Here is a 13,000-nt window from a genome sequence, read left to right as displayed (position 1 = left end):
ATGGCCACCCCTGCATCTTTAGGTCCTGATAGTGGTAGTAATCTCTGCAATCCCTCCAGGAAAGCAGTATTGCTTTTGGTTTACTATTTTCCTACATATAGACAGTTTTAGTGGCTTCCACTTGGCCTTCTCCCCATAATTGCTCTCACAGGTCAGGAAACCTGTGTGGGGATTCTGCTAATTGTTGAGAATGTGTATTCCAATCATACTTTCCAGCACTGGAGAAATACCTGCATGGGGCATTTGAGGACACACTGGGCCCGCTGTGAGACAGACCTGAGCTGAAACTTCACTGACTACCTGACCTCCATAAACCCCTACTCTGAGTGGACCACAGCCATGTTTTGAGTCTCCTGGAATTACTGTGAGTTCAGAGCTAGTATCCAGGAATCCCCCACAAAGCCTGACCATTTCCTTTTCCCCAATGCACAGTTACCGTGGTAAAAAGATGTAGATCTCTTTGGGGAAGTCTGGGAGAAAGATGAGCAGTATGCATTTTTGGCAGTGTCCTTCCTCAAGGGCACCCAGATTTCCTCTCAAACAAGAGGTTCTGGGTCTGTGAACTGGCTGGAGTCTGAGAATTGACTGAAAGACTATGACTCGGTTTTTATCATTTTTGTTCACTTAAGTTACAACTCTTTTGCTTACAGAGACCAAGTAAGAATTTAGTAAGCTTCCTATACATTTCAGTTCTAGGAACACCGTGCTCAAATAGCCAACACCATCAGTCTCCCTAGTCAGACTATTCTGATTGCTGCTTTGACTCTGCTGTTCACTATGATCATCACACCCACCTGGCCTCTGCACATGATTGCTGCCATTGCTCTCTGCCACTCAGGCTGCAGTTACTCCCCTTGCATTCAGGTTTCCTGAATCAGTGGCACCTGCTCCCACTTTAAGTTCTGGCCTACAGAGAAACGTGATCACTGATATCTTCAAGGGTACGCAGGACCCCCTCACAAATTTATTTCTCACTGTTGTGGGGCAAGAAGTGTCCTCTGGTCCAGTGTAGGCCACCCCAAATTGTGCCTGAATGGCACATTGACTACTTTGAATTAAAGTTACTTAAGAAATGGCCAACATGAGAGAGACACTCTCATCCTCCTTTCTCTTATTCTGAAAGCAGGAAATAATTTCTCATATGAAAGGTACACTCCCTGCCTCCAGAGGTAGGACACCCTTAACCCCAGAGTCAGGGAACTCAGGCTGAGAAGCCTGTATAAATGAACCTCATTACTTCTTTATTACCCAAGTCTATATTCAGTTTAGATTCTTCACTACTTGAGTGCCTGAAAACCTGTTTTTTTTGTTCTGTCAGTTCCTTACAAATTTATTAATTTATTTAAAAAATATAAAGGCTGCCTGCTTTGGCCACTTCTTAGGTCCCATTTCTATGAAACCTCCATGTGCATTAATTAAAATTTATTTTTCTTTCTCCTCTTATGTTGTCTTGCATCACTTTTATTATTAATCCAGCCAGAAGAACTGAAGAGGGATAAAAGTGGAGATTTTTCCCTTGCTGACACTACACATTGACTATTTCTATGAGTTGAATGGAAAGTAAAATTAATAAATTATATAAATATAATTATATGGTAAAAATAAGACAAGATTAAAATAGTTTTGATAATTATATAATAAAATTGGCTTTAATAATTATATGATAAAAGTAAGAAACATTAAAATAAATAGACTTTCTTCCCACATATATATCTCAATAAGAAGTACCATGTTTATATTTTTGCAAGACTGATTTCCTGCTGTATCGTGAATCCTCTTTGGTGAGGCAATCTTGTCTTATAAGACTATAAATTATTCTGAAGTGAAACTCTGTTGGTTCCTAATGATTACCACTGCATCTTTCTGAGATCAGTAAACTTCCAAGTACGGGCTACAGGCCCTATTCATCTTGACAGTTACAAATGCAGATACCTTGAGCCAAAGTTAATTCAAAATCTCTGGTGTCGTGTTCAGGAATTTGCTTTGATTATCACCACAGTGATGAGTGAATCACACCAAAGCTTGAGAATCACAGCTCTAGATGATCCTACTGCGGCTGCTAAGTCGCTTCAGTCATCCATAAATAACTACCTCTAAATTTTCAGTTGGGACAAATGCCAATAAATCTGTTAGTGATTTCAGATATTCACCTTTATCTTCTTTTTGAAAATGGGAAGATGATTTATCCATTTACTCTTACCTCTAATTTTTCTCACAAGTCTCTAAGTATCCCTGATTCAGAAGTTTTTCAAAATCAAGAAATTATTCCAGAACCCAGAAATGATAGAATTCCATAGTAATTATAACACTTATCTTTATCTTCTTTCCCCCCTTATGTGTTTTCTTGTATTTTCCTTCTGTCGCTCATTTTCCTTGATAGACAAAGCATAAGCTATGTATGAGTTAGTAGAGTGGTTGTCTTATGTATAACTTAAATTAGTATCCTGCTCCTATCTTATGAGTCTAGGTCTAAGGGCCCTAAAGTGGGTGTTTTGCCATAACGTATTTCAGTTTTTGTTTGTAAAGAAGATCTGAGTGTTGTACCTTTCTATGTGGATTGCTTTTACGTAAAATATTTAGGCATTATTCGGGAAATGCCTGAAAGAGCCAACATAAGAACCTTAGTATTATTTATGTCCAGTTAGACCTCTCGCTTTTACTGTTTGTACTACAGTTAATGGGGTTCCCCGTCTTTCCTAAAACCTTCAAGTGGCTTATTCCATATTTTGATCTATTTTGCATGATTTACTGTGCCATCTGATGCAGTAATGCTGCGCTGTACGTGCTAAAGCGACCCACTGGGGCATCAATTCCCGGTTTCTTCTGAAATTACCCACCGAGCCGTTTTTTACTTAGAGTCGCCTTCTACTGGTGGGAATTCGGCTTGCCACGACTTGCAGCCGGTAAACCCTAGGATTCTGGTAGGTCTGGATTCCTCGCCGGGCGCTGTGGCGCGCGCCTGTAATCCCAGCTACTCGGGAGGCTGAGGCTGGAGGATCGCTTGAGCTCAGGAGTTCTGGGCTGCAGTGCGCTATGCCGATCGGGTGTCCGCACTAAGTTCGGCATCAATATGGTGACCTCCCGGGAGCGGGGGACCACCAGGTTGCCTAAGGAGGGGTGAACCGGCCCAGGTCGGAAACGGAGCAGGTCAAAACTCCCGTGCTGATCAGTAGTGGGATCGCGCCTGTGAATAGCCACTGTACTCCAGCCTGGGCAACATAGCGAGACCCCGTCTCTTTTGAGTTCTTACCTTAAAAAAGGCTTTCTTATTTTTTAATATCTTTTCATTTTTATTTTTAATCTTACTTCACCATTATCTAGCGAAACAACTGAATATTAAGGTTGCCAAGTATTTATGGAGCCCCTATTGTATATCACGGAGAAGGCGATGGCACCCCATTCCAGTACTCTTGCCTGGAAAATCCCATGGACGGAGGAGCCTGGTGGGCTGCAGTCCATGGGGTCGCGAAGAGTCGGACACGACTGAGCGACTTCACTTTCACTTTTCACTTTCATGCATTGGAGAAGGAAATGGCAACCCACTCCAGTGTTCTTGCCTGGAGAATCCCGGGGACGGGGGAGCCTGGTGGGCTGCCGTCTATGGGGTCGCACAGAGTCGGACACGACTGAAGCGACTTAGCAGCAGGAGCAGCATTGTATATCGGGTACTATGCTGAGCCCAGGTTCTCCCAATACCTAGAATGGATAAGAATCTCACAGTAAAACGCAAAATGCTCTTCGGCGAGCAAGACTTATCAGAATAGGAACTTTTTTTTTTTTTTTAAGAGTTGGTTTGCCTTGATCATTGAGGGTAACTGTAGGGCGAATGAAATAGTCCACTGCGTTAAATTTCAACAGTGTACGCCCCAGGGAAAGTGGTAGTTCCTCAGGTACACAAAGCGGTACCTGGGGAAATCCTCCTAGTACATTGCTCATAAATTGTTATGACCAGTAGGGGTCACTATGGGGGCTGGCTTGAATCCCGAGAGGCAAGGGAGCAAAGTAACTGGACTAGTTTGTAAACTTTCCAGGAAGGAATGCAGTTTCAAGAGAATAATTTGTATCTATTTCGAATTGTTTTGGTACGACGAAAAGCTAATCGACGACGACTTGACTGCCAAACGCTTCACAAAATGTGACTCAAAGACGTTCGCTTCGAGGAGTATTGGATCTTCTGCGCGGCCGTAGATCCGCCTAGTGCGCCTGCGCATAAGAGTAGCGGCGTTGAGTCAGGCCGGCAGTGGAGGAAACTGCGGTAGAGAACCTCGAGGCTCGCCATGAAGACCCGCTTTAGCACCGTTGACCTCCGTGCGGTACTTGCGGAGCTGAATGCCAGGTACCGTACGTCGGGTGACCAAGCTTGTGCAGGGGGTGCAGGAGGCAGAGGCCATGGCCCTACCGTAGAAATAAGAAGGGCCTTGTGTTTTCCCTCCCCGCCCCCGCCCCCGCCCCCCCCCTCCCCCGGGTGCTGTTCTCCTATAGACCTGGCTAGGCCTGAGTGGGCGAGCGCGTGACATCTTTCCGTGGCCCTGAGGATACCCGGGGGACCCCGGCGGCCACGTGCGCCACCCCCCGGCTCTCGTGGGCTGCTGGTCTCGCCAGGTCTTGCGTCCCACTTTGGCAGGGCTGTCGGCTTGCCGGCCTGAGTCGCCCCGGTCTGGCAGGAAACGTTTACTAAAAGAAGTCAGGTGGACGCCAGGACACTAGAGTTAACTCATTAGTTCCAGAGGTTTCCAGACCAGAGGCTTGGTTTGGTAGACTCTCCTCCTCACCCCAAAGAGTTTTAGCTGGAGGTAATAGATTCGGCCGGAGATCTGCATTCTAGTTCGGTTTTTATTAATATTTTATTAATATTATTTAGCTGTGTGAGCTTTGTCGTATTTCTCAGGGCTTCGTTTACATCTTTTCTTCTGTAATTAGTTGAGTTAGATTTTACTGTATTTCCTAATACATGTATTGGATCCCTTAAAAAAACTCTTTAAAGCATTGTATGTTCCTGGAGCTGGTCTATCACTTTTTTTAAACAGTTACATTCGAGGTTTAGCCAGAAGGTTGCTGGCCTTCTGGCACCCCACTCCAGTACTCTTGCCTGGAAAATCCCATGGATGGAGGAGCCTGGTGGGCTGCAGTCCATGGGGTCGCTAAGAGTCGGGCACGACGGAACGACTTCACTTTCACTTTTCACTTTCCTGCATTGGAGAAGGAAATGGCAACCCACTCCAGTATTCTTGCCTGGAGAATCCCAGGGACAGAGGAGCCTGGTGGGCTGCTATCTATGTGGTCGCACAGAGTCGGACACGACTGAAATGACTTAGCAGTAGCAGCAGCCTCTGCACTCTGGTTGACCCCCTGTCTTTAAAGATTCCCTCTTTGGCAGGCTGTGTTTCCGCTTACGCTTTAAATTGTGGGGAGTTTTATGTTTCAAATGGTAGTATGATTTATTACTTGTTTCTTTTCTTTTTGCAGCTTGCTAGGAATGAGAGTAAACAATGTTTACGATGTGGATAATAAAACGTATCTTATTCGTCTTCAAAAGTAAGAGCATTTTATAGGCTTGTTTTATCTTATGTAATTAATTTTTTTTTTTAAAGCAACCTACTGTTAGTGCTGGTAGGACCCTAAAGACATTTTGACTTTTTTCTTCTACAGACCAGACTTTAAAGCTACACTTTTACTCGAATCTGGCATACGAATTCACACAACAGAATTTGAGTGGCCTAAGAATATGATGCCGTCTAGTTTTGCCATGAAGGTAAACCTTATTATACTTGAAGCTTAATGTTAAGGCTCTGAGAGTGGTCACTAACAATTGAAGTTATAAACTGGTTTTTCTTCGTTGGTATAAATAAAACAGATAAATACAGAGTAGTTGAGACATACAGGATGAATAAAGGAGATGTTTATTAACTTCTTCCTTTTACCCATCACACCACTTTGTGTTCCAGATCTTTCCTTCCCAAAGTTACCATTCTAATTCAAGCTTTTATAGAGCTGGACATTATAGTCTTTTAACTCTGTGCTTCTCACTATCAAAAAAAATTTGTTTCAGACCAGCAGTGATCTTTCTACAGCATCATTTTGATTAGTTACCCCACCTTTTACAATTGTCTGATATCTGAGTCTGTATCCTGCACCCCAGCACTCTTGGCTTTCTGTGTTCTGCCTCCTTCCCTAGCCTTGTCTTCCACGGTTCACTTTTCAGCTGCCAGTATGTATTTTGTTGGAATACTCAATGACATTAGTATGCTACCAGCCATATCTTTTTACTTTTCACTTCTCTCTGTTTTACTGTTAAAACTGAGATCCTGCATCTGTGAATGTATTACCCATTTGCTTATTGACATAACAGGTATACTGAGAGCTCGTGGTACAGAGGAAAGACGTTAGACTCAGATATACATAACTTTGAATTACTGATTTTGCTGCTTGAATACTTTTATAACTTGGAAATTTTACTTAACCTCTTGGGACTTGTTTCTTTAAATGTAAAATATAGATAATGCCTCTGTTACGGGGTTATTGGTGAGGATTGATTGAAGTTAAATGTAAAGCACCTAACACAATGCCTGACACATAGTAGGGCTCCATATGTATTAATTTCCTTCTTCCTCTCCTCCTCACTTTCCTTCAGAAATTTATTTGTTTTGGCATTGTGTTATTTCATTAGAGGCTTTACAGAGAAGATCCTTATCCCCAGCAACTTAGAATCTGTTTTGGATTACACGTTAGGTAAGTGTTTCCCAAATCGCAAGGCCTGTCACAAAATTATCAAATTCTTAAAAGTTTCATTTACTTAATAGTAACCCAAAATGTATCTTTTGGAAATTGTCCTTAATAATAATGACACTTTATATTTGTATAGCACTTTTCAAGGAATAATACTTCATTTGAGTTGTTTAGCAACTCAGTGGATATGAAGAACAAATATCATTTCAGTTTTACAGATGATATAACAGATAATAAGCTATATGCTTTTGGGATTGTGTAAACATCCCCAAATAAGGCTATATCAATAGGAGATCAGACACTCAAAAAAAAAAAAACAAACAAACAAAAAACTTTGATGAGTTAGGTATACATGTCAATCTAAATATGTATACAAATTCCCTCCAGTGGAGTAGACAACATTAAGCACTTTATAAATATCTACAGCTGTTACTGTTGTATGTCAGGCAGGATCATGTTTAGTATGTGGTAAATCAGTGACTTTTCCTGATTCTCACATTTGGGAATGCCAGATACAGCTTTGTGACACTGACAGAAGCTTGTTTTCACCAAGATGCTAGTAGAGAAAGAAAAAAGAGGTTTTACATATGTATTATATGTCTGCCTATACTCATGATAATTTTCCCTTTTTTACCATTCCATGGCGTGGACTTCTATTCCATTCAAAGATGCCTTTTATCTTCATTTTAACTTTATTTTTCTCATAAAAATATTACTGGGGAAATTGACTATGATTTTCACCTGGGGATTTAAAGATAGCCCTGAATGTAGGTCACTGTTTAAATCAAAATTAATGTAGGCCACTTCTAAATGAAAACTGTTAAATTTAGGAGGGGGAAATTATTTATTCTGTGAAGGTTGAAAAGTCTCATATCTGCCTCAATATAATGTGAGTATAAAATTCTGCCTGAATACATAAAATGAGAATTTTAGTCAGTTTGAACTGTAGCTCTGGAGAACTCTTCTTAGTTATGAAAGAATTGGCATTGATTTGAAGAATGACCCTGGATATTTCTTCTTCTTTTTTTTTTTTTTAAAGATGGTTTTAGATGAATTTATCTGTAAAATTTGTCTTGGAGTTGAGTCTTGAGGAAAAGAAAGCATCCTTTCTTTCTGGTCTTGACTAAGAGGTCTTTCAAATTAAAAAATGAGAAACAATTGTTAAAAATTTTTTAAGGAGCCACAGAGTAGTTTTGTTTTTGGTTGATGTCGTACATAAGATATTTATACTAAAGAGTAGTATGGGTTTCCCTCATAGCTCAGTTGGTAAGGAATCTGCCTGCATTGCAGGAGACTCAGGTTCAATTCCTGGGTTGGGAATATCCCCTGGAGAAGGAAATGGCAACCCACTCCAGCATTCTTGCCTGGAGAGTCCCACGGACAGAGGAGCCGGGGGGCTGTAGTCCATGGGATCGCAAGAGTCGGACACGACTGAGTGACTTTCACTTCGAAGGGTAGTACGTGTAATATAAAACAGTAGGTATTTACCAAGTAAGTTGCCTTTGGGTTTAATATGTTCATTTTATTTTAATTGCTGATAAGAACAAGAACCTTATGACTAGGCATAGAAATGGAATTTGATAAAAGATAGGAGTTGCTGCATTTGGAGTTGAGCTAAGTTGTTCAAAAACTTGGAGATAGTACCAGAAAAATTCTGCTTGGGCTTTATTAATAAAGTTCGTGAGAATAGGTTATTAGTTGTAAGTTGGAGGACTGATTTACAGTATTTCAGTAAGCTCATGGTTTAGAATTTGTATTTGAACTGAAAGATTAGTGGAAATCATTAATCTTGGACACAAACACACAAAAGGGAATTTGGGATATTTAAAAAAGTGGAGTAGAAAGAGGCTTTTAAAAAAGGTTACAGTTTTGTGTGTGGTCTTCAGGACAAGAACAGGAATTTATTTAGCAGTGTATAAAGCAAAAAAGTAAATTTCATTATCTGTTATTGTCTACTTAAAAATTGAATATGAAATACTGTTTCAGAGTTAGCAGTCAGTGGTCTGAAATAAAATGTATTTCTTCTGATTATCATTCTGTAAGTTTTGATTTTAAGACTATACTGTTTTATCTACTAGTCTTAAGATATTATTCCTAATGGAAATTAGAAGGAGAAACTTATAAACCAATACCGAATGATTAGAAATTCACTTTTACTATTTAAATGCCTTTTTCTTCTCTTTCTTGCTAGTGCCGAAAACATTTGAAGAGTCGGAGATTAGTCAGTGCAAAGCAGCTTGGTGTGGATAGAATTGTAGATTTTCAGTTTGGAAGTGATGAAGCTGCTTATCACTTAATCATTGAGCTCTATGACAGGGTAAGTTAAATTTGGGGGTGGGGTGAGGAGAATTCACTGTATTGTCGATTATTCATGTAATAGTGCTATCAGACATGAGCAGGGAACATTTTTTTCTTGTGAAAGGCCATTGATACACTAGGATAATGTAGTGCAATGCAAGTAAAATGTAATCTTCCATTAATCTTCATTTTATCTGGAGGCCAGAATTTAGGCAGACCTTAGCCATTTAAACAGAAGCAGAAGATATTAAGAAGAGATGGCAAGAATACACAGAAGAACTGTACAAAAAAGATCTTCACGACCCAGATATCACGATGGTGTGATCACTGGCCTAGAGCCAGATATCCTGGAATGTGAAGTCAAGTGGGCCTTAGAAAGCATCACTATGAACAAAGCTAGTGGAGGTGATAGAATTCCAGTGGAGCTATTCCAAATCCTGAAAGATGATGCTGTGAAAGTGCTGCACTCCATATGCCAGCAAATTTGGAAAACTCAGCAGTGGCCACAGGACTGGAAAAGGTCAGTTTTCATTGCAATCCCAAAGAAAGGCAATGCCAAAGAATGCTCAAACTACCGCACAATTGCACTCATCTCACACGCTAGTAAAGTAATGCTCAAAATTCTCCAAGCCAGGCTTCAGCAATATGTGAACCGTGAACTTCCTGATGTTCAAGCTGGTTTTAGAAAAGGCAGAGGAACCAGAGATCAAATTGCCAACATCCGCTGATCATGGAAAAAGGAAGACATCTATTTCTGCTTTATTGACTATGCCAAAGCCTTTGACTGTGTGGATCACAACAAACCGTGGAAAATTCTGAAAGAGATGGGAATACCAGACCACCTGATCTGCCTCTTGAGAAATTTGTATGCAGGTCAGGAAGCAACAGTTAGAACTGGACATGGAACAACAGACTGGTTCCAAACAGGAAAAGGAGTTCGTCAAGGCTGTATATTGTCACCCTGTTTATTTAACTTACATGCAGAGTAGTACATCATGAGAAATGTTGGACTGGAAGAAGCACAAGCTGGAATCAAGATTGCCGGGAGAAACATCAATAACTTCAGCTATGCAGATGACACCACCCTTATGGCAGAAAGTGAAGAGGAACTAAAATAGCTCTTGATGAAAGTGAAGGTGGAGAGTGAAAAAGTTGGCTTAAAGCTCAACATTCAGAAAACGAAGATCATGGCGTCCGGTCCCATCACTTCATGGGAAATAGATGGGGAAACAGTGGAAACAGTGTCAGACTTTATTTTTCTGGGCTCTAAAATCACTGCAGATGGAGATTGCAGCCATGAAATTAAAAGACGCTTACTCCTTGGAAGGAAAGTTATGACCAACCTAGATAGCATATTCAAAAGCAGAGACATTACTTTGCCAACAAAGGTTCATCTAGTCAAGGCTATGGTTTTTCCTGTGGTCATGTATGGATGTGAGAGTTGGACTGTGAAGAAGGCTGAACGCCATAGAGTTGATGCTTTTGAACTGTGGTGTTGGAGAAGACTCTTGAGAGTCCCTTGGACTGCAAGGAGATGCAACCAGTCCATTCTGAAGGAGATCAGCCCTGGGATTTCTTTGGAAGGAATGATGCTAAAGCTGAAACTCTAGTACTTTGGCCACCTCATGCGAAGAGTTGACTCACTGGGAAAGACTCTGATGCTGGGAGGGATTGGGGGCAGGAGGAGAAGGGGACGACAGAGGATGAGATGGCTGGATGGCATCACTGACTCGATGGACGTGAGTCTGGGTGAACTCCGGGAATTGGTGATGGACAGGGAGGCCTGGCGTGCTGCGATTCATGGGGTCGCAGAGAGTCGGACACGACTGAGCGACTGATCTGATCTGATCTAGCCATTTAAAATAGTATTTGAGGGACTTCCTTGGTGGTTTGTGATTAAGACTGTGCTTCCACTAGGAACTAAGATCCCATATGCCATGTGTGCAGCCAGAAAAACAAAAAATAATAGCATTTAAATGTGGTAGATGAAAATCTGAGAATTGAAGATATTATCTGGTACTTTAAATTTCAGAACTAATGTGATAGAGCCAGCAAATTGTCAAATAGTTTTGTCATAAACAGCATTTGAGACCTAGGGACATTGCCACATTTTCAGTGTCATCAGTTATAAAAGGAAGACTGCTGATGGCCTCACCATTCTTCTTGCCTCTTAATCCTTCTCTTAGTTACCTGTTCTATCTTGGAAATGTTTTTTCGTGAGCTGTCAACAGCAAAATACCATTTGCATGAAAAATTTAAGTATAAAAAGTGAGATCATAGAAGTGCTAGGTAAAAATATGGATTAAGATGGACGAATTTGGGATGAAAAAGGCTTTTAAGCTTAACAGTGAAAATAATAAATATTACTACTTAACCTACCAGTAAGACAGTTTAAAAACTGAGTAAAGCAGAAAACACCATGAGCTACATATGAAGTGAAAAACTGGGAAGAAGTGTTTTTAACTCACAGGATAAATAAAGTGTTCATTACCCTCAATATGTAGTTTTCACAAACCATTCAAGTGGAAAAAATGGGTAAAGTACTTGATTACACAATTCAGAAAAGAATAATACAAATGGCTTATGAAAGCATGAAAACATGTATAAATTCACGAATTACTGAAAGATGAAAATGAGATATTTTTCTTTCTCCTCTTATTCTTTTTTTTTTCGTCAGCATATAAATGATTGGAATGTTTGATGACAACCAATATTATCAAGAATGTACAGGGAGTTCCCTGGTGGCCTAGTGGTTAGGACTCTGAGCTTTCAGTGCCATGGCCCAGGTTTAATCCGTGGCCAGAAAAAAGACGAATTAAAAAGTTGTTCAGGAACAAGGGCAGATTAGAACATTATTTTCGAGGATTATTTGACAGATTGTAACATGATTTTTAAAGTTTATGTGCCTAAACCTTTGACCCAGGAATTCCACTTCTAGGAATTTATTATAAGCGTTTGAGGCAAGTGCTTGGAAAGGACCATGTCAGGGATATTCTTATAGTGTTTATAATAGTTAAACTTGGAAAGAACCTGAATGTCTGTGTTGTTTGCTTTTTCTCCTTTTCTCTGTGATTATTATCTCCTGAATGGTCCCATTTATTTCTTGCATGAGTCATTTGGACTGGACTTAACTACAGCTCTTCGGTGGAAATTGGTCCCTATTTGTTCCTTATATGTGAGATAGAAGAGAATTTTTGTCTTCTTTCTAGACTCCAGGCAACTCCAGTATTCAAAGCTAAATTTCTTTGAATAAGAAATTAGTTAAATAATTAAGGGAGACCCAAATAATAGAATACTGTGTAATTTTTAAAAATAATATTGGGACTTTTTTTCTTACGAATGTTTTCACAAGATACTTTTAAGAATTTTCAGATTTTTGTTAGATAAATGTGCACTTAGTGAATCCTCACAAGTGAACTTACCTGTGTTAGTTATTGACCTGAATGTGGGACAGGGACAGCAAGACCAGCTGCTGATCCCTGCACTTTCTCTAACTGTCTGTGCACTTCTCTTTGCCAGTGATCCTTTCCTCTTCTGCCCCCTCCTCCCCTGCAGGCCCTCTTCTGCCCCCTCCTCCCCTGCAGGCAAGAGCAGCTACAGCTGTAGCCCTCCTGGAATTGATTTTTGTATGTGGTCTCAGGTAGTGGTCCATTTTTTAAAATTTGTATGATAACTTTTTAAAAACTTTTGTTTTGAAATGATCATAGATTCATAGGAAGTTGCAAAGATAGAGAGGTCTGGTGTAACTTTCACCCAGTTTCCCTTAGTTGTACATCTTATATAATCATATTACAGTGTCAAAACCAGGAAATCAATATTGGTACATAGAGCCCTGTGCATTTTACCACGTTTGTAGATTAATGTAACCAACACTGCAATCAAGATACAGAAGTCTTCCATTACCACAGAGATCTTCCTTGGGATAACCCTTTGTAGTAACACCCACCTCACTCCCTCCCATCCCAGCACCCTGGCA

General features: G+C 40.4%; 1 protein-coding gene across 4 annotated transcripts in view; it reads left to right on the top strand.

The window, feature by feature from the left end:
* Positions 1-4,191: 4,191 nt before the first annotated feature.
* Positions 4,192-13,000, top strand: part of NEMF (nuclear export mediator factor) — a 56,039-nt gene continuing 47,230 nt past the window's right edge. For 2 of the 4 annotated variants that reach the window (XM_027553692.1, XM_027553693.1), the window contains exons 1-4: positions 4,192-4,336; positions 5,467-5,535; positions 5,650-5,752; positions 8,918-9,043. In XM_027553692.1, coding sequence (XP_027409493.1) covers positions 4,278-4,336; positions 5,467-5,535; positions 5,650-5,752; positions 8,918-9,043 — 357 coding nt within the window. In that variant the 5' untranslated portion in view covers positions 4,192-4,277. The remainder of the gene's footprint in view (positions 4,337-5,466; positions 5,536-5,649; positions 5,753-8,917; positions 9,044-13,000) is intronic. The other 2 variants (XR_003513076.1, XM_027553691.1) reach the window with 1 other exon arrangement.

Source organism: Bos indicus x Bos taurus, chromosome 10, assembly GCF_003369695.1.
Source record: "Bos indicus x Bos taurus breed Angus x Brahman F1 hybrid chromosome 10, Bos_hybrid_MaternalHap_v2.0, whole genome shotgun sequence".
Classification (NCBI taxonomy): Eukaryota; Metazoa; Chordata; class Mammalia; order Artiodactyla; family Bovidae; genus Bos; species Bos indicus x Bos taurus.
This window is presented reverse-complemented; position numbering and strand designations above follow the sequence as displayed.